We start from the raw sequence: 22,804 nt of genomic DNA, 5'->3' as shown, positions 1-22,804 counted from the left end.
GATTACGATCTCAGTTTTTGCAAATCATATGATTAGAGGAAAAATGATTATAATTTTGTTTACCAAAGCTATCAACAGATAAAAATACTTGAAATATTATGTGCTAATACAACGACTTTATCCGCTGACGATAAATTTTGTCTTATTTTTTTGTCTAATTTTTGTCCTATTTATTTACTAACACTTAATAAATTTCGAGATATTAACTGACTAGGGAGCGTGTTTTTTTTAATTTATGTCATTAATACATTTTACAAATTAATATACTCAAATTTAAAAAATAAGGTAGTTAAGTTGAGCAGTTTTCTTTAAAATACCAAGATTAGTTGGGTTTAGAGGTAGCAGATGTCAGTACAATCTTTGTCAAAAATGTGGACAGCTGTCAAATGCCGTTTTCGCGAAGTCGCATTGCGGTATTGCATTAGTTGATTTTTCCACCAAAAATTGTTGCAATTTCGGTCTCGTTGTATGTCGGGAGTGGTTTTGATGTGAAAATGCCGAATAAACTGTCGCAGTACGAAGACATTCCGTTTTCTCATCGTCCTCCGCACTACTTGCATGAGTTGCCAATCGAAGATGAGGAACGTCTCGGGAAACTCTTCAAACAACTGGATAAAGACGGAAACGGGAAGATTGACATCCACGACTTGAGCGAGGCTCTCAAAGAACACGGTGTCCATCATCACTATGCCGAGGTATGTGTGCAAACTGAAAGTTCTAAGTGGACTCTAATTGGTTTAGTGTATAAGGTTTTAAAGCTGATTATGGGTCGAAACGTGCTGAATCACGTGCAATTTTAATGCCCCAAGTTTGACCCGGCACTTTGGGTGTGACCCGAATCCAGAATCGAGAGATGAAATTCGAACTATTTTTATAACGGCTTAATCGGCTAATCCACACTGGTTAAAGCCGGTCATTTGCTAGAATTCATTCGTTTATTACTCATCAAGTGTCAACTTCCTCATCTGCAATTCAAAATTGGTCGCTTTTCACATAAATTTCACCAGGACTTGACCGTGATGAATCGATTTTCGCTTTGTCCTAGTCTCTGCGAAAACCAGAGATGAGCTTACGTCATTATTATTTCAGAGTACATTCCACCCGATTGCTCAGGTTGAAGCCATAATCTCTCAAATGTTTGACTTCAAGGTCTTGTAGTGACGTTTCGGGTGCGAAAATCGATGTTTCATTCACGAGAGATACGTCACTTGTGTCAAACTGACACGGGTCTTTTTTGTTTCACACACCTGATCAGTGATCACTTGATCAGCCATAACAAACAATGCAGACATGTGATTTGCAATAATCCATAATAATAAAATTACGTGAAACCATAAAATGACGCTATTTCCAGAATAAAAAACATGTTTGCAGTTGTGCTGAATTTTTTTTTTCAAATTTTGTTTTTCTATGATATCGTCAACAAATAATGATTTCATGATTTGTTTACGAGTTCAAATTTGAGCTCTGGGGTTATCGATAATTGAGAATTGCATAAATGTTTGGTGGCCAAGGTTTGTCTTTTTTAGTGACTGTTGCGAAGTGGGCAGATCTAAAGATTAAATTTATTAATAATTTGTTTTGTTGTTTACTTATTTATATTATATTTTGGAATCATAATACCGCAAATGGAAGCATAAAATGGGCTTTATGGATCCAACACAGTACATACTGGCAACATTAAACAATAAAATTAAAATTAAATAGTAAGTACTTTTGAAATCTTGTCGATAATGGTCCTTTGGGAAATAAAAGTACATAAATTACTGTTATTGTTTTTTATACGTTGTTCATTTTTATGTTCATTATTTTATTTTACAATGGTTAAAATGTTTTATATAATTTATTAATTAATTGCATATAACATTTTATTGATATTTTATGATTTGCGTATTTGGATAGGAGATATTATCTACATCCTCTAATTAAGGTTTGATTAGATGAAGATTTTATCTTTTTTTATTTTGAAATTTTAAATTTGACGGTGTTACCTATCTGACTTCACTTTACTATTAACACTTGTAATTACGTGAGTTTATGAAAGTAATTACGATACCGCAACTAGCAGTCTTATAAAAAGTGTTAACAAATCACACTTTACGTTGGATTCTAGTTATTTATTATCATATCTTTATAAAAAATCGTCATAATTAGCGACTTCCCAATGCTAAACAAACATATTCTAAATATGATTTTTATCAAAACTTTTGCTTAATCTTAATTTTTTCTACAAGTTCATGAACTATATGTTTTTATTTTTAAAATATCTTAATATCTAATGAGATCGGTTACTAGGATGCTGCTAATTGCGTCTTTTACTCAGATGTATTTTCTTCTTTAACTTTTCTTTTGTGAAAGTAAGAGTAATAATCAAAATTTAGTTTATTTAATCGGGCCACTGCACCTGGACAAGTGACTGGATTGGAATGTTACACTAAATAGGTGCTTTAATTATGCTAATTAACTTATCTGGTTTAAAGAACTACCAATAATTATAATGTAAAACGAAACTTTGATGTAACATAGTTTTTAACATCTATTTTTTAGCTTTCCTTGAGTTGTGGTCATCAGTTTTTTAATTAATGTCGGAAGGACTGCTAAACCGAGAACTAAAATATTTTTTCAAATTTACGTTTTATCTTATTTACCGAGATTGGAAAATTTAGACAGAACTTCATAATTTTTATACATATAGAAAAACGATCTATTTTATCGATATTTTTAGACAACCAAATTGTTTTTTCATTTTCCTTATTAAATGCCTGAGTAATTTTGGCTGTTTTTCAACTATGTAAAGTGACGAAATTTTCCCAGATTGCATTCATGTATTTTTAGAAAAACATAACAAATAATTACTATATAGTTTTGTTAAGAATGTAAAGCTTCTAAATTTGGGGACACACGTCAGTAGCTATTGTAATTTTAATGTGGTGTAACAAATACATTGATTGATGAATTGATAGCCTGGGAACAAAATGTTTAGTTTGAAAAAACAAAGAATTATTCAATTTAATACGTATTGTTTTCTGATTCATTAGTAATCAAATAAACAAAGATAAATTGGACAAATCGATTAATGTCTGGAATTTTCTTTTCCAGAAATTTTTCCAAAATTCCAGATCAAAAAACGGAGACTTGTCGCTGGCCGACTTTATCTACTACGTTCGAGAACATGAAAAGAATCTCCGACTTCACTTTTCCCATATCGACAGGAACAAAGATGGTAAGTTCCACTTCCATTTGACCTCAATAATAGAGTATTTGCGAATTTAAAAATAACCTTATTTACAATTCAACTAAATTATTTGCCCCGAGTTTTTAAATATTCATTGCTTCGCCAATTTCACCGGTAATATCCAGTTTTTAATTTTTTCGGTTTTCGTCGGCCTTGATACGGTAATCGTCCTTATTTTTAAACGGTTTATTGCGAATTTATTTAAATCTTGGAGCACGTGGTTTAGGCACGGGCTCACAACCATATCGTAACGACAGCAAGCGCCAGGCTTTGTCTCCAAATCGTCAACTGTTTGGCTTCTGCTAGGAATTTGCGTGCCAGGCAAATCAAGCAGATCCGATTATATTTAGACAACAGATTCACCAGTACAAAAAATAAACAAACCACCAGAAGTTATGTTTATTTTTTTCCGTGTTTGATTGTTGTAAAATAGTGATAATATAACATAACAAAGGCAATAGCATTGACCCCTTGAGATTTGTTTGTAGGTAGGATCGATCTGGACGAACTCATCAAAGCGTTCAGCGATTTGGGGATTCCCCTGGACACAATGGAAGCCAAGAAACTCTTACAGAGGTATCTAACAGTTTGTACGTCAAATTTTCTTACTTTTTCACTGATAGAAGGCACGCTTTGTAATATTCTGTGCAATTCTACGATCGATCAAATAGATTGGCTGGGTCGTAAAATAGATTACTTTATTAGTGTTTTTTACGAATCGATTGAAGGTTTATGTAATTTTCTCTTCACAGGATGGATCAGGATGGTAGTCTCAACATTAGCTACGATGAGTGGAGGGACTTTCTCCTTCTCGCCCCAAACAGTCAAGATATTCATCAACTCATCAGCTATTGGAGACATTCGACGGTAAGTCTTTATTGCAGGTGACCTTAACATATTTAATTACGTAATTGTATCAATTTACGTAAGTTTTCGTAATAGTTGGTTCGTGGTCTTTGCCAATTTCTGGATTGGTTAGTTTTTTGATTAATGCAAATTTGACTAAATTGGTACAACAACTGCTGGGGTTTTATTTAATTTAATGGAAAAAATATGAAAACATTTTCAAATCAACTAAAATCAATATTAAATGTGCAAATCTATTCAAATATGGACAAAGGTCAATACGATTTCATATTTATGTTTTACGTAGTTGGCAAGTCTGCAAATTCGCTTCCTTTATAAATCGAATTTAAAAAATTCACACAACTGTGGTTTTACTCATGTAATTTATGTTGGCAAAAAAGCGGATACTGTATTTGTTTAAGGAATTTTAGAGAGGTTTTATGTTTAATTCAGGTCAGGTATTAACTTCCTATTTTCTTATGGAATTCTGCCATGGACAGTGATTTATAATAGCGAAATTAAAAAAAGGTATTAATTAGCCATTGATGAAACAATTGAGAGAAATCACTGTTGTAGTCAATTAAGTCAAGGCAATTGATACGTTATCCTTAACGCGAGATTAATTATTGTTTTGATATTTTATTTGCTAGTGGCTTAACTACGAATTTTTCATTACAAAAAATCCTGAATTATTTTAATTTCAGCTCTTGAACTTTATTTACCTACCCTGAGATTTTCTTTTTCCTGGTTACTCCTTTTCACCTTCAAGAGGAAAGTTTCAAAACAGATAACGTCATGTGAGGAGAGTTCGCCAGGAATTTTTAATGGTGAAATGTCAAGAAACTCACTCGGAACTCCAGATTAGTGTGTCAGACGACGATAACCCAAGTGATATTATTTGTAAAAAATTTAAATAACAACACTTGCATCCTCTGTCCGTTTTAATTTACACTGGCGCTTCTAATAACATTTTCTGCTCTAAATATTTTTATTTCTGTTTTACGTAAGAAATGATCTMWTAAAAATTCTTATCAGACATCTTAAACGTACATTTGTCTTATATCTCGTATTGTTTAAAAGTAAATTCGTCAAATTATTACTCCTTGCAAAGCATGTCATTTACGTAACGAGCTACAGATGACTCTTAACGATTATTAAATCTTGTAATTTATTTAGTAGGAATGAAATTTTGTTCCGTAATCAAAATATTGACAAAATTAAGTGCTTATAAATCGCGTTGTAATCACAAGCTTAACTAGTCTTTAACCCCCGATTATCATTAAGATGATAAACAGTGGCCAATTCCAAGGGTTCTGAGAGCTTCGGACCAGATCATCTGGTTTTAGCTAGATCCTGTAAATAATATTTATGAATTGTAAACTCATTTGAAATGCATGACTTGAAATTAAAATTTAATACCGTGTAGACCAGTGGTTTACAATCGGTGGAATTTTGAGACTTATATCACCTCAAAAAATGCAGTAACGATTTTGCCAGTGTTGAGGAATACGTTGTTTTTTTTTTTATTTCTGGCTGGCGTCGGTTCGCAAAAAATTTCTCCTAGTGTCACTGGGTTGTGATAAAACACCAATGTTTTAGACATTTCTCAATTTGCGTTCAGTTCCTGATATTATTTTGAGATACAAGTAAATTTCCACTAACCTTGTAGGTGATAGAAATTTGGCAAGCTTTTCGCACACCGAAACTGATTTTGTAGTGTTCAACAAAAACGATTAATGATGCTAGATCTAGTCAATTTTATATATGATTTTACTTACATACTTACAAAATGGGGTCGACAATAATCAGTAACCTCAATTTAATTTAAAAAATTTACTTATATGTTTCAGGGATACTGCAAAAAATTCTAACGCAATACCTCAAATAACCGAAATCAAAACAAAGCTGTTATTAAATAGGACATCACGATTTTGACACTTTTTGAAGACTATTGATGTTCTTTTTTTGACCGTGATAGTACACACTTGTGTAAAAGTAATCAAATATTTATTTATTTTATTGGGGGCTTTAAACCAATAACGTAATGAAATTGTAAATATTTTTAATTAGTGTTTTGAATACTCTGCAATCTTCTGGCCACAAAAAGGAAAGACAATAAACTGGCTGCAGAAAAATATTCGAGAATATGCAATGACCAGAAGCAAAAGCAACAAATTGAACAAATAAATAAATTTTTGTAATTATTTTTTGTTAATCGCTTAATTAGTAGGTTATTTTTACAGTAACAACATCAGCACATTATGAATTTTTTATTTTTGGCTCATGTTACATCGATTAATAAAGATAAAAACATCGCAAAGTGTTATGAAATATTAATAAAGCTTATAATTATTTACGTCGGTGCTAATAAAATTGCTTATTACTTTGTAGCAGCGTCGGTACCATCCATAACCCTTGTCATTTTAATTAGCTACTTTATTTCTGAAAAAAATCAATTGAATGTGTGGTTACTTAATTGGCAAATATTGAATGTATTTATTAATAGCACACATCGATTCACTTATTTTTGAATGTATTTTTTATAGCTTTTGTGACGTCAGTTACTAAAGGGTGCTAATTATAACTAGAGAGGAGTTGTTTTATCTATGCCGCCGTACGCGAAACCTAACCTAGGACACCTTACACCCTAAATTGTTAGCCAAATGAGAGTGCATAAAAGCATTTTTTATTATTACCTCATGCTGCGAGTGCATTATTGCGACCTTGTCTGGTGTTATACTATCAAGTGCTGTGCCACTTTCAAGGTCTACATTAAGTGAAATTGATACCTTATCATTCTTAAGATTTATTGCCCCTACTGGTTAATAATTCAATATGACGAAAGTGATATTGAAAAATGTAATTTTAGTTTTTTGAACTAGGAGGTGTTGTCGTGACGTTGGTGTTTAATCAGCTGATTAAAAATTTTATGATAGGTCAACAACTACTCTATTCGTGTATTAGAGTAATAAAATTTCTCGACTGGAGGTTTTTTCCATTTGAACGAGTTGATTGAATGATATTTGAATTAGATGCTATGGAAAAAATGAAATACATATCAAGATTTGTTGGGGCTTTTAAATAATTCAATTTCTTTTATTGGATTAAAACGTTATTGGTAAATTTTAAACTTATTCACCCCCACGTGGTGAAAAAGGGGCTCGATTCTACGTGGCGATAAACATGAACTTATGAACTTGCAGAAGTATTGTATTAAATCTTCCAAATTGACAAAGTGGTTTGTTGATGATGTGACGAATGAACCAGACGAGCCCCCAAATCATATTGTCAAAATCAATCTACTGTTTCCTTTAGTACTTTAGCAGCAATTAGTTAGGTCGTGCGCGTGTTAGCAAGGTTTTTTTTTAATTTTCAGTAAAATATTTACGAGAATTTCCAAAAAAAATGTTCGATAAGAAATACGTCAGTGGGAAGCAAATTAAGTAAGTATAAATAAATAAAAGTGATGTTATCACACTTTTCGCGTGCGGTAATGTGGACTGTGTTCCTAAATAATCAATAACTTTGAGCAAAATTTCATTTGATGAGGCAGTGAACATTATCTGAGCCGGTGCTAATGTTTGTATACAGATTGCAATTGGATCAAAATTGGATATTGCTTATTATTTGGTATAAATACTCGAAAATTGTTTTTGTGACATGCAATTTGCGATTTAACTTTTATTGTTTACGTCTTAATAAAAGAAAGGTGAAGTGGTGTAATTCTAATGATGGAGTTATTGTAGCAATGCCATATGAATAAACACTAGACTTACAATCCTTGTCATCTCATGGTAGAACAGTAAAAACATCAAACAGTTTAGCACCTTCGATTTTTAAAATCTGATGAAATAAATTTTGAATAAAGAAAATAGTAAATTTTATGATTCAGTTGGCCATATTTTCTTTGAAAAATCTAATTTCTGCTAAACTTTATTTAAAATTTTTCAAGTCTAAGACTACTGTTTCGAAGGATAGCAAAGTGCAAGTTAAACCGTTAAACTACCTAAAAATACAGGGTATTTATAAAAGAACGTATATTAAAAGTATGGTGAAAATTTTACGCTTACTACTACATAGTATATTAGTTATTTATTCGTCGAGTTTGAGTGTAAATCGGACTCTTTATTTGACCGAGTGGATTTTTAAACCACGAGCGTAACGAGGTGGAATAAAGCGTCCGATTTACACTCAAACGAGTGGAATACAACATTTTATTCTTCGAATTAGAGTCAACAAGGCTTAAACTTGCTTTAAATCTGTTAAAAATAATTTGACGTTTTGTATTGAGAAATGCCAAACAGTTGTCAAAACTTCCTTACACGGGAGAAAAACCGTAAATTTTGACAGTGTCGAAGAATAAAAAAATTTAAAACAATTTTCATAAGCAGTTTTTTGTAGACTGTAGTGCAAGAAAAAAATTACTTTAATTAATTAACTTTGCTTTTTTCACTTTAAACTTTCTTTATTTGTTACATAATATACAATACAAAGTAAATGGATTATAACCACACACAATTATTTTTTTTTAAGTCTTACCTCATAGCCACAGAAATTGTAATATGCAATAATTTTTAAATGGCACCAAAAAGTTTTCCACTTTTAAGTTTTGCTAGTTTGTAATAATAATTGTAATAAAGTTATAATTGTGTACAAAAACTGACACTTGAATTAAAATAGTGAGTACATATAATGCATAGAAGTATATTATTAGGGGTAAAAATTCCACTTTATGTGAGCACTTAATTATCTTCAGATAAATCAAAAAATAATGGGTAAAAATCCATAATAATATTACTACTCATATCATGGATATTATTCAAGAAGAATAATATTCAAAACCAGCAGAACTAGAGTTTTGTAATCATCTGAGCATTATATGCGAGTAGGATAGATACTTTATCCACGACTATAAAATATTGCTGATTTTTGAATAAATTTTTCTATAAAATTTCTGATTTTAGATCAATTTTTCGATTGAAGAAGTTGACTTTCTAATCTAATAAAAATGACATTGCGTCCAACTTAAGTAATTACAGTAGACTTTGATTATAACAAAACCCCCCCCCCCCTGCTTAAATCGCCCCATTGTTTTTTTAAATCAATTTGGTTTTTTTTTCTTTTGGTTTCTCTTATTGCATTAACTTCTTTTCGTGATATAAAAGTCTGTTTTACCAAAATGACCTGAATTATTCTGAGTAAAGTAATTCAGTCGATTTGACTAAATTATTCGTTGGACATTGATTATTCCATATTATTCTTTAGTCCGAAATTACAATAAGTTGCTAAACTCAAACGACAACCATTTCAACACATTATGCGATAACTTTAAGTATCTTATGCTCTTATGTATTGTGACTGTTTTTCATTATCATCAAAATAATGACTATTTTTATTCGGATCGCTTAGCAACAAACAAATTTGGTTGCACCGCGGGGTAATCCCGACCGGAAACTCCACATGTAGATAAAAGACTGCACCATCTGCTACAAAATGCCTAAACAATAGACAAATTTGTTTTCACACTTCCAACTATAGATTACTAATAAATAACTGATATTGTTTTTTTTTCACCTGAATGTAAATATTTTCAGTGAAAAAAATCTATATCCTAAAAGCAAGCTAAAGTAACCTCTAGCAGCACTCCAGAATTTTTTTTGCTTACAGGTAGATTAGTTGATCATACTAGAATAATCCTTTCGAAGAAAGTTTGTTTATTATTATGGCATGGCCACTACCTGTGTTAATCCAAAAATGCTTGACATTTCGACGTTCCAAAGGTTGAGCTTTATCTAGCTCGCAAAATGTGTGTCCAGCTCCTGATAACTTGATTGGCTGAAGTTAACAATTTGCGATTTTCGACAATACACGACAAGTCTTTGATCAGGAAACAATCAAGTTGATAAGACAAATATTGTATCAAAGTGCATTTTTGTCCGTCCCAGACCATGATCTCGGAACATACCTCGTGTTTTTCCCCCACTGCTTTCTAATCCGGCATATCTATGAAAGCGTTGAGTTGGCTAATTCAGTGATAGTCTAGCAGCTGTCTGAGGTGGTTCCCGCCTTTTTCGACACTAGTGACGCACAGCGGTCAGCTGTGAGGCATGTGCTAAACCAAAAAGTGACTGTGTTGTTAATTCAAGTGATCTAATTTATTTATTTTAAAAGAAATTTGTGATAATTAGCAAAATGTACGAACAGGAGTTAGCACCGGCGTCCATACCGGACGTCCTGGAGGATTGCATTTATTTATTTAGGGAATTGATCAAGGTAGGTTTAGCTAAACCGGGTTTATGTAACCATGCGCGAAATCATAATTATATGAGAAGATAGAAAGTCATAAGCAATGAAAGTTAATTATAGAAAGCGGGGTTTTAGTAATTGTGGGGTAATAAGAAATTAGATATTTATTTGATCTGATGAATCAGCACAGTCGGGGAAATACTCATGGACCGAGCCATAAAACGAGGCTCAAGGTCTGACATTTGCAGACTATTTCGAAATTTTTTTACAAGGTTTAGAGATTATTTGCGATTGGAATTTGAAAGTGTGAATTAGTGTATCAAAGCGGAAATGGGAACTTTATCGCGTCGAATGTAGAGATAAGACCGAGCTTGAGCCAACATTGCAAAAATTGGACCGTTAGTAACAGTCTACTTGCCCAAATTAGCGACCTAAGTTATTCACATTTCACCTTTGTTGGAGGTTTAAATTACTCATGGTCAATTGTGACGTCACCGAGCTTAACTTTAGTCGCCTCTGCGCGGAAGCAAATTACATCACATTTCGTATGAATGGTGACGTCACGTGATAAGTCTGGAATTTTCAAATTGTTCGAGAGCGGACTTGTTTCTTTCACTCTTATCGGAACTTTTTGATAACATTATTTGCCCTTTTTTGTCAGTTTGTAATTCACTTTCGACACAAATTGATAAGAGAAAAGGGGACCTGCGACTGGTCCTGTTGCTTAAAAGTTACGATGATTGGTGGCAATTTTTAAACATGTTGTTACTGATCATTGCTTTTATGCAAACCTTGAGATATTTTTATTATCCCGGTCCGCTGCGTATGTTTTTTATTTTATAATTTTTTTTCAAAACTGGAAGTATGATTTAAATACAAAGTTGATCGTTGAACCGTCTATATTGTCAGACTTTTGATATAGCGGTGATGCAATTTATGGGAATTATTGCTTTAATTGATAAGTGCGAGTACAATAATCTGAGCGGACAAAGTCTGGTTTCTATCCAGAAAACCAACTATATCCAGTATGGTCACCAGAATTTGGTAGATCACAGGTTAACTAACTTTCAAAAATATGTAAAAAAAATTGAGGTCACAAACACTATAATAATCGATCAAGTTAAATATTTGCGTAGGTGTAAGGAATTGTTTGCTTTTCGCACAAGCCTATTCGCTCGAATAAGTGGGTTCTAATTACTTCGTTTAAAGTGTTTCTCGCAAATGTAGTAAATATTGGTAATTGTGAAAATGAAACTATATTAATTAAAAACAATATAGGTAATAATTGTAACAAAAAGCAAGGCTATTCACGAAATAAGCAGTTCCAGTATAATTGTCAAGGATTTTTATGCTAAATTCACAAAAGTTAGTAAGAAAAAAAATCGTGGTTGTAACTTGTCAGATTAAAAAAAAACAATTGCAAAAGTTTAATTTTTTTCGTAATTGAGGACTTTTTAGAACAAATCTGTTATTAGAGAGCCAAAACTTGGCTTCAGGAGGTGAAAAAACGTACTATTTACGATATTTTGTTATCACGATCAAAGACGTGGACGACTTTTGAGTGTCGAAATTTTTGACAACGTCAATCACTTGTCAAACCCGATGTGTCAAAAATTGAAACTCTGTTCGTCGGTAATTCTCCCAATGGATTTGAAAATGTTTGCGGTTTTTGGCCCCAGTCCCCGCCATTGCAATGTACAAATCATGAAAAATTCACCTTTTACATGGTACTTATTGTGGTCTTTCCAGTACCTGGACATCGGGGAGGATATGAACGTCCCTGATGATTTCACACAGAGTGAAATGCAGACAGGGATGTGGTGGAGGCATTTAGCGGCGGGAGGCATCGCCGGCGCCGTCTCGAGGACTTGCACCGCCCCTTTGGACAGACTCAAAGTGTTCCTTCAGGTAGGGATCCCCGAATTTGGTTGTGATTTAGGCACTTATGTTGTTTTTGGTTCAGGTCCAACCAACGAAGCAGAGAATCGGCGACTGCTTCAACTACATGCTGAAAGAGGGCGGCGTCACAGGCCTCTGGCGGGGCAACGGCATCAACGTGGTGAAAATCGCTCCGGAATCTGCAATTAAATTTGCCGCCTACGAGCAGATTAAACGACTGATCAAAGGCGATTCCAAAACGGGGCTCAGCATTTACGAAAGGTTTTGCGCGGGGGCGTTAGCGGGAGGGATTAGTCAAACGGCGATTTATCCTTTGGAAGTAATGAAGACGAGATTAGCGTTACGTAAAACGGGACAGTATAAGAGTATCATGGATGCCGCTTTTAAAATCTATCATCTCGAAGGCATTGGTAGTTTTTATAGAGGTTACATTCCGAATATTCTGGGTATTATACCGTACGCCGGTATCGATTTGGCTGTGTATGAAACGTTGAAAAAGAAGTACTTGAAGACTCATTCCAACTTGGAACAGCCCAGCTTTTGGATGTTGTTGGCCTGTGGCAGCGTCTCGAGTACTCTAGGTCAAATGTGTTCTTATCCTTTGGCACTGGTGCGGACGAGGTTGCAAGCACAAGGTAAATTCCAAGTAATAACTCTTAACAAATAAAATAAATTCAACTCATCGTTGAATTATTAACTAATAAAATCGATTGATGTGTTTACGTCATCACTGTCCTTGTTCTTGGTGTTGATTTGTCCGTTTTGTTCCAGTGGCGCATCCGTCGATGGACCCCTCGGCGATAACAATGACTGGGGTTTTCAAAACAATATTAGAAAAAGAAGGTGTGTTAGGACTGTACCGAGGCATAACTCCGAACTTTATCAAAGTAATGCCCGCAGTAAGCATAAGTTACGTCGTTTACGAGTACTCGAGTCGCTTACTCGGAGTAAATATGACGTGATGTAGGAGCATTTTAGGAACAAATTATTTATTATTAATTATAAAATTCCCTCTCATTTTGTCCGGGTCACGGGCAAACGATATTTCTAGCAATCTTGATTGCTTTGTCTATTTATTTGTACAGATTATTACTGTAAGAATACTTGAATAGGCTTTAACAAACTTGTTGAATGTGGATCGTTAATTTATGGAAACTTTACGAAATTTTTTTCAATCTCTTGACGCTCATGTGGCTTCTTTGACACATTTATGTAAGTTTTAAAGTCTAAACGTTTCTCGATGTTGTTAAATTCTACCAAAGAAGGCATGTTCTGTTACTAAATGACAATTTTAATATTGATACTGTGTATTTTCCAAGATTGAGATTATTATAGGAAGAGGACGATTGTGATGTACTTAATATTTTAATAAACTGGTATTTATTATACCTCTGTATTGTATTTATATAAAAATAAAATAAAAACAGTAAAATTAATGTCCACTTAAATACTTCCCTGCGTCTTCATCCATGATCCAGACAAGAGTTCCACTAGTAGGCTTAACTCTAGTAGCCGGCAAGTCTTCCTTATCAACAAGAATTCTCTACAATCACAAACAATAGTAATCAAACAAAAAACAACAATTACAAGTAGCAACCTTGACCATATCTGCTTTTTCTTTACCACAAACTGCAAAAACGCAATAGAGGGCGTTGTTGATCACCGGAAAAGTAAGGGTAACTCTACTTGGGGGTGGTTTAGGGGAATCTGTAATAGCCGCAACCCATTTACTCTTCTCTTCCAATAACTTATGCCCCGGAAATAGAGAACAAGTGTGACCATCGGGCCCCATTCCCAATAGTAACATATCAAATTTGGGAATAGCAGCTTGAGAGAAATGGTGCGCCACCTTGTGGACGTAATCCTCGGCTGCATCTTCAGCTAGAGGAGAACTCTGTTATCTGGTGTCAGCAACAGGTGGTTATGGATTTACCAGAAACTCCTTGTTTGATTCTAATAAATTGGTTTTCCTTTAGATTAAGCGCGGACATCAGTTGTTTGTACTGGCCGTAAGTCGAGTCGGGGCTGTCTTCAGGGACAACTCTCTCGTCACAGAAGAAAATCCGCCATTTGCTGAAATCTGTCTGGATTTTAGGGAGACCTTCTTTGAGGAACCCGACCAATGAACCACCTGGAAGTAATCCTGGTTGTATTTAAATCGATTTGTTGGGCACTTACCTGAAACGCCGACATTAAAAACTCCCTGTTTCAGAATGCGGTCATTGGAGACTTGTTTGATTAAGTTTGCTAATGTTGTTACAACTTCATCGCGGTTTTTCACAATATTAACCGACTTATTTTGCGTCGGGAGGCTCATATTTCAGCGGAGTTGCGTTTGTACAGGTTGCTGGAAACAAACAAGGATGTTGCAAAGTCACGTTGACATTGGTATGCGAGTGAGACGGAGCGATAGGATAGGTTTGGTTGGTTTGATTACGGTGGAGTTCCCCTGCGATGAAATTTTTGTAACAAATTTTTATGATACTACATTGTAATTTTGGTGTTGACATATTCTGATACTAAATGACTAAAGAATATAAAAAATCATAAATGTTTCTTTACGCAAATTATTTTACAAATAACTAATATGTGTCTTATTATTACAAAATAGCAGAGCAAATGAAACTAAGTATGGGGTCTGCCTAATATTTTGCTGCCAAATAATTAAACAGGTTGTAATTTTAATATAGAAAATAAAACTTAAAGATTTTACGTAAATTTATTGGACTTTTGTAGCCACATTTGATGCCACTAAAGATCAATCCCTCTCTCTTTCCGGAAGGGTAGTTTACTCTTACGAAAATTCAGTTTTCCAACGTTTTTAAATGCTAAATATTTTTTTTAATTTGACAATATTTTACACATAGCTTGAGGACTATCTGCCTCACTTGCTGCCACCACTATTCAATCTCTCACCCTTCTTGGAAGGGTAGTTTACTCTTGCATAATTTTAGTTTTTCAACGATTTTAAGCGCTAAATATTTTTTTAATTGACTTTATTATACTTATATGGGTGATCCGTTTTTATTGTTACAAATTTAAACAGGTGATAGAATATTTAATTTTAAGACAAAAGTTTTTTTTAATAAACATGTATAAAAAATGTTATGTAAACGAGCTTTACCCCCTGAAAGAAATGCGTTTTTAATGGGATTTTCCCACTTTTGGAGAATAAATAAAATTACAAAAGTTTATACAGCTGCTAATCTTTAAACACCTAAACGAATTCAAAGATCAGTTGTCGAAACTTTTAACCAGGGGCGTCTTAAACAGTAAAACTAATTTAATTTTTATTCTCTTTAAGACAAATTGTAAACTGATTTTACCCAAAAATCGTAAGTTGTATCGAAAAAATGTAAGAGATTTATTTTTTGTGAAAAAACTATGAAATTTGGAATTTCGTGGTTGAAAGTGGCAAGAACCAAAAAGCAAAATAGTTATGGTGCTTTTTTCCCCTGAGTAAAAATTTTGTAATTTTTTTTTTAATTCGTTTGGGTGTATACCTCAAGGTTATCAGTTGTACCAAATTTTGTAATTTTATCTACAATGGTTTCCAAAATATTGAAAAAAATCTATTAAATGCATTCCTTTGAGGGTATGTAGCTCCTTTATATAATATTTTTTGATACATGTTCATAGGAAACTTTTATCCAAAAATAGAATATTCTATCACCTGTTTAAATTTGTAACAATAAAAACGGAACATCTTGTATACTTTTGCGATAAGTAGTTATTGAGAAAATCGTTGGTACAGACAAAAATATCTATTCGATAACTTCTAAACTATCAAGAATTTTGCAGTGTCTTGACATCAATAAACTTCCCGGAACATTTTACATAGGTTTAATACAAAACATAAAGTATTTTCATTATACTTTAGGCGGAATTAACAAAATAAAAACGAGTGAAAATTTTTAAAATGGCTTTTCTGGACATGTCTCATATTCTATTAAACCTATCTTATCCGACAGATTTGACGCGCTGATTACGAATTTGCCAAGATGCCAAGCATTTTGCGCTATTTGCTCTAGTTTCGCTGTAATCGGGGTTTAAAAAGTAAAAATTGTCAAAACTGTGAAGTTTTAAATGCGTTTTTCTAGAACCCCCAGATACAGTTTTTGAGGAGTACAGAAATTAGGTTTATCTAATTAAAACCAGCTCATTTTTTTAACAGATCTTATCTCAGAGAGTCAATAACACATCATTTTAGTTGATGATGAAACTATTTCTAGTTTTGCGACTCGCTTCTCTCTGTTTAACCAGGTTATTATCAAAAAACTAAAATGTGACATGATAAAAAAGCACGTTTTTCCAGGTAGAGTTAAATTATCGTGTAATGTGCAAAGCTCACGCTTCTGTGCTCTAAAACGAAAATTCTCAGCCACGTATGTGAAATAAAATTAAAATTAAAAAATACGACCATTCACCATCAAATGAAATAATTCCACTCCCTATATTTATTTCGCCAAACTGTGGCTGCATTTTCACTTGGCTATTTGTTCTGTACGTGTCGTGTCAACTTCCTCCAGGACATGTAAGGATGAACCACTTATCTCCAACCCTTCAAACTTTTTCAGCGATCTTGTTACACATCTCTGCATGATTCGCGCTTTTCACTTCCTCAACTTTAATTAGTTCTACGATGATACTCGTCGTTTTGCTGTCGTTTAATTTTCCTGTCATGTTTGTATGGAATCGACAAGTTTTATTTAAATATGTTCGCGAACAGGAAACAACATTGTCGAGCAACGTCGCCGGAATTTAAATCATCCCTTTGCAAGATTTCTTGTGGAGGCACGTTTGCGTCGTTTTCTTCGAGCTTTTTCGTCGAGCGTTAAATACGTCAAAAAATCCGAGATGATTTAGACACAAAGTTGTTTGGTGTAACTTTTTAAAACTAAGCGTCGGCGTGAATATTCATATGAAAGTATTTTGTGTTATTTTGACTGGACGTTCTTTATGAAAGCTGGGTCGAGCTTTGGGTTTTTACGCCACAATAAATTTTTACGAGACGAGGCGGATTAATTAAGTGATCGAACTATACCGCCTCTAAATCAGTCAAAATGGACAACTATTGCCCAGAAGGGACAGACATATGTCTAGATTAATCTGAAAGCCGCAGTTCAAGGAATTAATTAATTTATCACCTTTTTCAAAGGGACTCGAATGCTCTTTGATACAAGAAAGGTTCTTAAATATTGCCTTTACGCATTTGCTTCAAAAAACGAATACAATATAAAATTACATCACTACACTGTTGTGTGGATAATTTTACACTTTGGACGAAAAAAACTGTAAAATCGATTTGAATGCATCGTTAGATGTGATTTCTTAAATTTATTAGACGTTCGTGATTGCGACACCCAAAAAATAAGGATGTTTGAGTGATTTTTAATAAGGTTTATTTATTGTACAAAAATTTTAAAACAAATAACTAAAATGAATTGCAACATATAAGGAAAAAAACACTCCACCAATAATTACAAGTTTTTGAATCAACAAGTCGGAACTTCCATCCATCACACATTTTGGCAGATTTCTGTACTTGTAACCAAAAATGTCTGCATTATCTTTTTCTTCTGCTAGTAGCGATATATTTCTTTTTCCATTCGTTTTTATTTTCCATCCAAGATCTTCGTCGGTGTAATTATATTCAGTACCAATTGTACGTTTTAAAAAATCCTGTGCAATCTTATGTTCCGGAGACACTTTTTGGTAACTGTTGATAACAGCAACTCCTATACCGGGCAGAGCACCTGCTTTCGGGCTGGTAATGGGTAGGTTACATTTTTTAAGTGTCGATATTCCAATAAAGACTCCGTTCACCTCAGAATCGATTAGAATAGGGGCACCTTCGGTGACAGTATTGGAGGCACATGGGTAATGTTTTCCAAACGTATCTGTCGGCTTCTTTAAACAATATAAAGCAGTACCAACTTTATCATGTACATGTTCACATGGGTGGTCTCCAATTTCCCATACCCAATGGGGTTCAAAGTCGTACTGGTACTTTACCACTGTTTTTGTACTAAGTTGAAATGACCAGTAGACAATCGAAATTGTACTAACATGTTGATCTGGATAAGCTTTTCTATTATTTGAATATTTGACATGCCATGAGATTTGTGCTTGGAAAGTTAACGGCGCAGTATCTTTCGTTCTTTTCAATTTTACCAAACATAAATTGTATGGAACATAAGGATCGGAAGTAGGAGTAAAAGCTGAAAAAGAGTTTTTTTTTACTTTTGAGTTATAATTTTTTGTAATTTTCACATTCATGGAAGATAAATTCCAATGTTTCGATCGACAAAAGATGGTCTACATTCAAACCCACCGCGTTCTCATGATATCCACTAATTCTCCATTCAGAAGCGTTTAATTTGGGAAGGGTGATAAAGTAGCTTGCAGCAGTGAGGACATAAGCGTGATGGATGATTGTTCCACAGGAGGGATAATATGTTTTCAAATTTGCTTCCATTATAGAAATATTGTAGTCACCGACTTTGTCATAATGAAAGAACACTACGTAGGGATGAACACCTTTGTCGAGTTGTACTGGCTGGCCAGAAACTGTAATACACCCGAGAGAAAATAGATGAAGTACCAGTGTTTTGATAGACATTTTGCATTTCAAAGTCAAGTTCAATTGTAATGTTTAACAAAAAATACGTTGTTAGGGTATTTTATGTGATTATTAGTTTGTCGTTATGACACCGGCTATGGAGACTATTCCTTCAACTGTCTCAGCTGGTTCCTTTAGTATAATCCATTTTTCTATTATGTGCGTGTAGATGAATTAATAATTTGAAACAAGTACTTTATGGCTAAAAAGAGATCTTTACTTAACTAAATCTGAATCAGCAGAAATACGTAGATTATATTGTTAAAATTTTGACCTAATTTTTGATTAGCTATTTAGGGTATTAAACCGGTAGCAACATTTTTATGGCCGCGTCAATACTTTTGTATGTTTGGCATAGCCATAAAAATGCTACCGGTCGTATACATAGAATACTGCAACAATTACTTTCAAATTAAACAAAAATTCATGAAAACGAAAATTGAAGTAGTGTTTACATAGTTACAAATTAGTCCGGTAGACAGGCTACTACTAGTAAATTTTACCTACCGGCCTCGTTTGTAACTATGTAAACGCAAGTTACCAATTCAGAATCCTAAAAAGAATTTTACTAAAGTTAACTTTAAGTAAAAGTTTATTGTCTCTAATAAGTACCATTTTCTACCCTCCTGAAAACCTGTGGTAAAGTACGTTAGAACACTAATTCTCTATGTTTTAGAAAAGGTAACAAATTAACATAGACCAGAATTTTAAAATTTATTCATCAGCTTTGAAGCTTTAGTTTCTAAATTTCGGTTTACAGAATTTTTTAATTTTTTTTTTGTATTTTTTTAGAAAATTTACTATAAGAAATCAACGAGATTATCCGACAGCTTTTGATCACCGTGTATAAGAGGTGATATTGGATAAACCGTATTATTTTTCAGCTTTCTTCTAAAGATTGTAAAAGCCGACTGTTTATTACTACAGAAAAAACATCTTATTAGAATTAGTTGTTATACACTATTATTTGACAACATATTTTGACGAAATTTAAAATCAAGATTTTAAAATGTAGAAAATGTAGTAGGTGGGTAGAGATTAATATCGCATTACTAAAACAACCCTAGTTCTTAAAATGTATAATTTCAACATGTCTTTTAAAATTGCTAAATTTCTTAAAATTTATATTAAATTGATAATCGCCAATAAATAAATTTCAACATGTCTTTTAAAATTGCTAAATTTCTTAAAATTTATATTAAATTGATAATCGCCAATAAATAATGACATAAGAAAAATTTGTCTTTAAAAGAGGTCCCGCTTACAAGAAAAAAGAATAAAAGTGCGTAAAAAGTGGCTGAAGATGTAAAAACATGAGCGGATATAAAAAACAAGAACGATATTACCGAATTTTAATCACTCCTGACTGTCAGGCGGCAATGACGTTAATATTTGACGTTTATTGTTTTTCTAACTTTAAAAAATTAATAACGTAATTTAGGAACTGCATTTATTGGGTTAACTACTTCAGTACAATAAAAGGTGCCTCGAAGGTATGTACCACCATTGGCATCATATGGTTCTAAAGATTCTAAAGGTGTTCTAACTTCCACGAGGTGGAATAAAGCGTCTGATTTACACTCAAACGAGTTAAACACAATATTTTATTCTCCGAATTAGACTCAACAAGGCTTAAACTTGCTTTAAATCTGTTAAAATAATATGACGTTTTGTACTGAGAAGTACCAAACAGTTGTCAAAACTTCCTTACACGGGAAAAACCGTAAATTTTGACAGTATGTATTGAAGAATAAAATTCTTTAAAAAATTAGGTCAAAATTTTAACAACATAATTGACGTATTTTTGCTAATTGAGACGAGTGATTTCGTTCATTTGTTGTGTAGAGGTCTATTTTTTAGTGTAACAATATACTAGTAGTTTCGCTTAATTTTAAATTGAGAAAATATGTGTTAAAATTATATTTTTTATCTTAAGGTAATTTTATTAATACTAATTGAATCTTTACTTTTTAAGTTGCTTACATTTCATAAAAATCCGTTGGCAAATAACAGAGATATGTCAACAAATAAAGAACAAATGAAACGTGCCGTGAATATGAATCTTTGTGTACTTATTGTGTTGCTTATATTAAGAAAATCCACATTACAACAAATTTAATTTACTTGTGGTGACCACTAGACCAGAATAATTTACGTTTTATTAAATAAATACAGCGCACAATAGAATCTTCAACAGATTTTATTACTGACTTGGCAGCAGCTGTATGAACTTTCCAATCAGTTTTGACGAAAACTTTTTTAATAATTTTATTATTCCAATTTAATTGGAACTGTTCGTTAATGATAAGCTAGATTTTGCTGGGTATTATTTGCAAAGCTCTACGTTCAAATTGGCTAAAATTTATTCCTCATTATGATGATTGATGTGTATGAGTTTAAATGTAGTTAAAGTCAATAAAGACATATTCTAAGGTTTTACAAATGTGCTATTTGTAACACAAAACGTATTGTTTCAGGGCTTTGAATACTTAGTTATCGGTTTATATTCATCTGAAGCTATAGTTTAGCCTTGCTTAATATTTAATTCTTTCTAAATTAGGTTGAACTGCCAAAGACTTTAACTTTAAAAATGCTTTAAAAATTAAGATTAAAACAATTCCGGATTTTTATGATATCTTAAGAGAAAATTGCTAATTACGTTGAATCCTACCACGAGATCTAAGAAAATAGAGAAAATAATTTCTCACCAAATTAAAATTGATTGCTACATAAATTGTGGTCTGTGTTTACGCACTTTCACCATTTCTATTTTGATAAATAAAGATTTAGTGTTGTACATTTAAATCCAAACAAATTATTTTTCAATTTATTTAGTAAAGTTTCTCATTATTTTGAAGTACTTTCTTAATTCTTCAGCAAAAAGCTTTTCAGGATTTCAAACTCTCATTTCAACTGAAACTGTTTCAGCATTCATCACAATATACGTTCATTTCAGTTAAATAGATCGTAAGCAGCAAATTTTATCTTTACATAGTCTCGCCACAGAAAATATCGATCAACTGTAAAATGTAAAAATTCTTTTCTTCTTAATTAAAAGTCAAATTTTTCCGGAAGTAGGCAATTTGAATAGATATTTTTTGCGTTTTTATGTGGTCCAAGTGCCATTTGTCTACGTATTACGGTTCTCAAGATTAACTCGATGAAGTGTTCGAAACAAAGAAACTTTACGATTTTTTTATCAGTTGTATGTTTAAGTACATTAATAAAATTTGGTAAATGATTAGCTAAAGGTGTATCTTTTATAATTTGTTAGATGTCTGTAGTTAAACTTGACCAAAAACAGCACTTTTTCGCAAAGCGCCACCTTAAGAAATATCTGGATGTTTGAAAACAAAAAGGACAAGTTTTTTACACCCTTTCAACTTGGCACTAGGCCACCATTCAGGTATGTACCCAAATAAATCAACAAATTGCTTCAGCTGAGATCAGTGGTGCAGCCAGAGATAGAGTTTAAGGGGGGTTTACCTATGTAAAAAATTTCGGGAACTCATTCGAATATCACAATGAGAGGTTGTAATACGTGTTTTTTTATACAATTTTTGTTATTAAGAGATTTCTAAATTTAATTTATTACATATTATATTTGGCAGTTAAAATTTTTATCATCCGACGTATGTAGTACCCAAATTGCTTGAAAATAGCTCAAATTGCTTTAGTTTCGATGAAAGACGTTAATCTGCAACAATTTCTCACAGTTTGCACAAACTGTGATGGTAATAATGTTGATTATTTTAGTTCATATACTTTTTCTCTTTCTTATTATACCTTGCGTTCTTATTTGCTCTTATGCGCTCTCTCTTTATTATGCTTTGTTTACTTATTTGTTCTTATGCTCTATGTCTTTCTTATTATGCTTTGAGTTCTTATACTCTCTCTCTTTTTTATTATATTCATTAGAAGATAACGTTTGTGCGCGCCCGCCATCTATTGCTAAT

The 22,804-nt window shown here is 32.9% G+C and overlaps 3 protein-coding genes and 1 long non-coding RNA gene across 6 annotated transcripts; 2 read left to right on the top strand and 2 right to left on the bottom strand.

Moving 5' to 3' along the window:
- The first annotated feature begins 360 nt into the window (after window positions 1–360).
- LOC123014378 (calcium-binding mitochondrial carrier protein SCaMC-2) lies at window positions 361–13,658 on the top strand. Of its 3 annotated transcripts, XM_044413457.1 has the most exons (7): window positions 361–695; window positions 3,100–3,223; window positions 3,724–3,811; window positions 3,988–4,102; window positions 12,077–12,235; window positions 12,291–12,861; window positions 12,998–13,658. In XM_044413457.1, exons 1-7 carry the CDS (start codon window positions 495–497, stop codon window positions 13,186–13,188), a joined length of 1,449 nt encoding a protein of 482 aa, XP_044269392.1. In that variant the 5' UTR covers window positions 361–494; the 3' UTR covers window positions 13,189–13,658. The 3 variants fall into 3 exon arrangements, with proteins under 3 accessions (XP_044269392.1, XP_044269393.1, XP_044269394.1); XM_044413458.1 differs by lacking the exons at window positions 361–695; window positions 3,100–3,223 and having other exon boundaries at window positions 3,724–3,825; XM_044413459.1 differs by lacking the exons at window positions 361–695; window positions 3,100–3,223; window positions 3,724–3,811; window positions 3,988–4,102 and adding an exon at window positions 9,392–10,354.
- LOC123014379 (6-phosphogluconolactonase) lies at window positions 13,590–14,619 on the bottom strand. Its single transcript, XM_044413460.1, has 4 exons — window positions 14,405–14,619; window positions 14,160–14,357; window positions 13,824–14,107; window positions 13,590–13,769 (listed from the first exon to the last, which is right to left on the bottom strand). The coding sequence occupies exons 1-4, from the start codon at window positions 14,541–14,543 to the stop codon at window positions 13,659–13,661; spliced, it is 732 nt and encodes a 243-aa protein (XP_044269395.1). The 5' UTR covers window positions 14,544–14,619; the 3' UTR covers window positions 13,590–13,658.
- Window positions 13,871–14,944, top strand: LOC123014380. Its single transcript, XR_006413321.1, has 2 exons — window positions 13,871–14,143; window positions 14,203–14,944. It is a non-coding gene; the product is annotated as an uncharacterized LOC123014380 (long non-coding RNA).
- A 2,677-nt stretch (window positions 14,945–17,621) lies between these two features.
- On the bottom strand, window positions 17,622–18,866 carry LOC123014753. The gene is made up of 2 exons (XM_044414013.1): window positions 18,500–18,866; window positions 17,622–18,447 (listed from the first exon to the last, which is right to left on the bottom strand). The coding sequence occupies exons 1-2, from the start codon at window positions 18,846–18,848 to the stop codon at window positions 17,648–17,650; spliced, it is 1,149 nt and encodes a 382-aa protein (XP_044269948.1). The 5' UTR covers window positions 18,849–18,866; the 3' UTR covers window positions 17,622–17,647.
- Window positions 18,867–22,804: the final 3,938 nt, after the last annotated feature.

Source organism: Tribolium madens, unplaced genomic scaffold (assembly GCF_015345945.1).
Source record: "Tribolium madens isolate multiple individuals breed KSU strain unplaced genomic scaffold, Tmad_KSU_1.1 Scaffold_97;HRSCAF=244;Tcas5.2_LG3a, whole genome shotgun sequence".
Classification (NCBI taxonomy): Eukaryota; Metazoa; Arthropoda; class Insecta; order Coleoptera; family Tenebrionidae; genus Tribolium; species Tribolium madens.
Note: the sequence above shows the minus strand (reverse complement) of the source record. Positions and strands in the feature narration are given on the sequence as shown.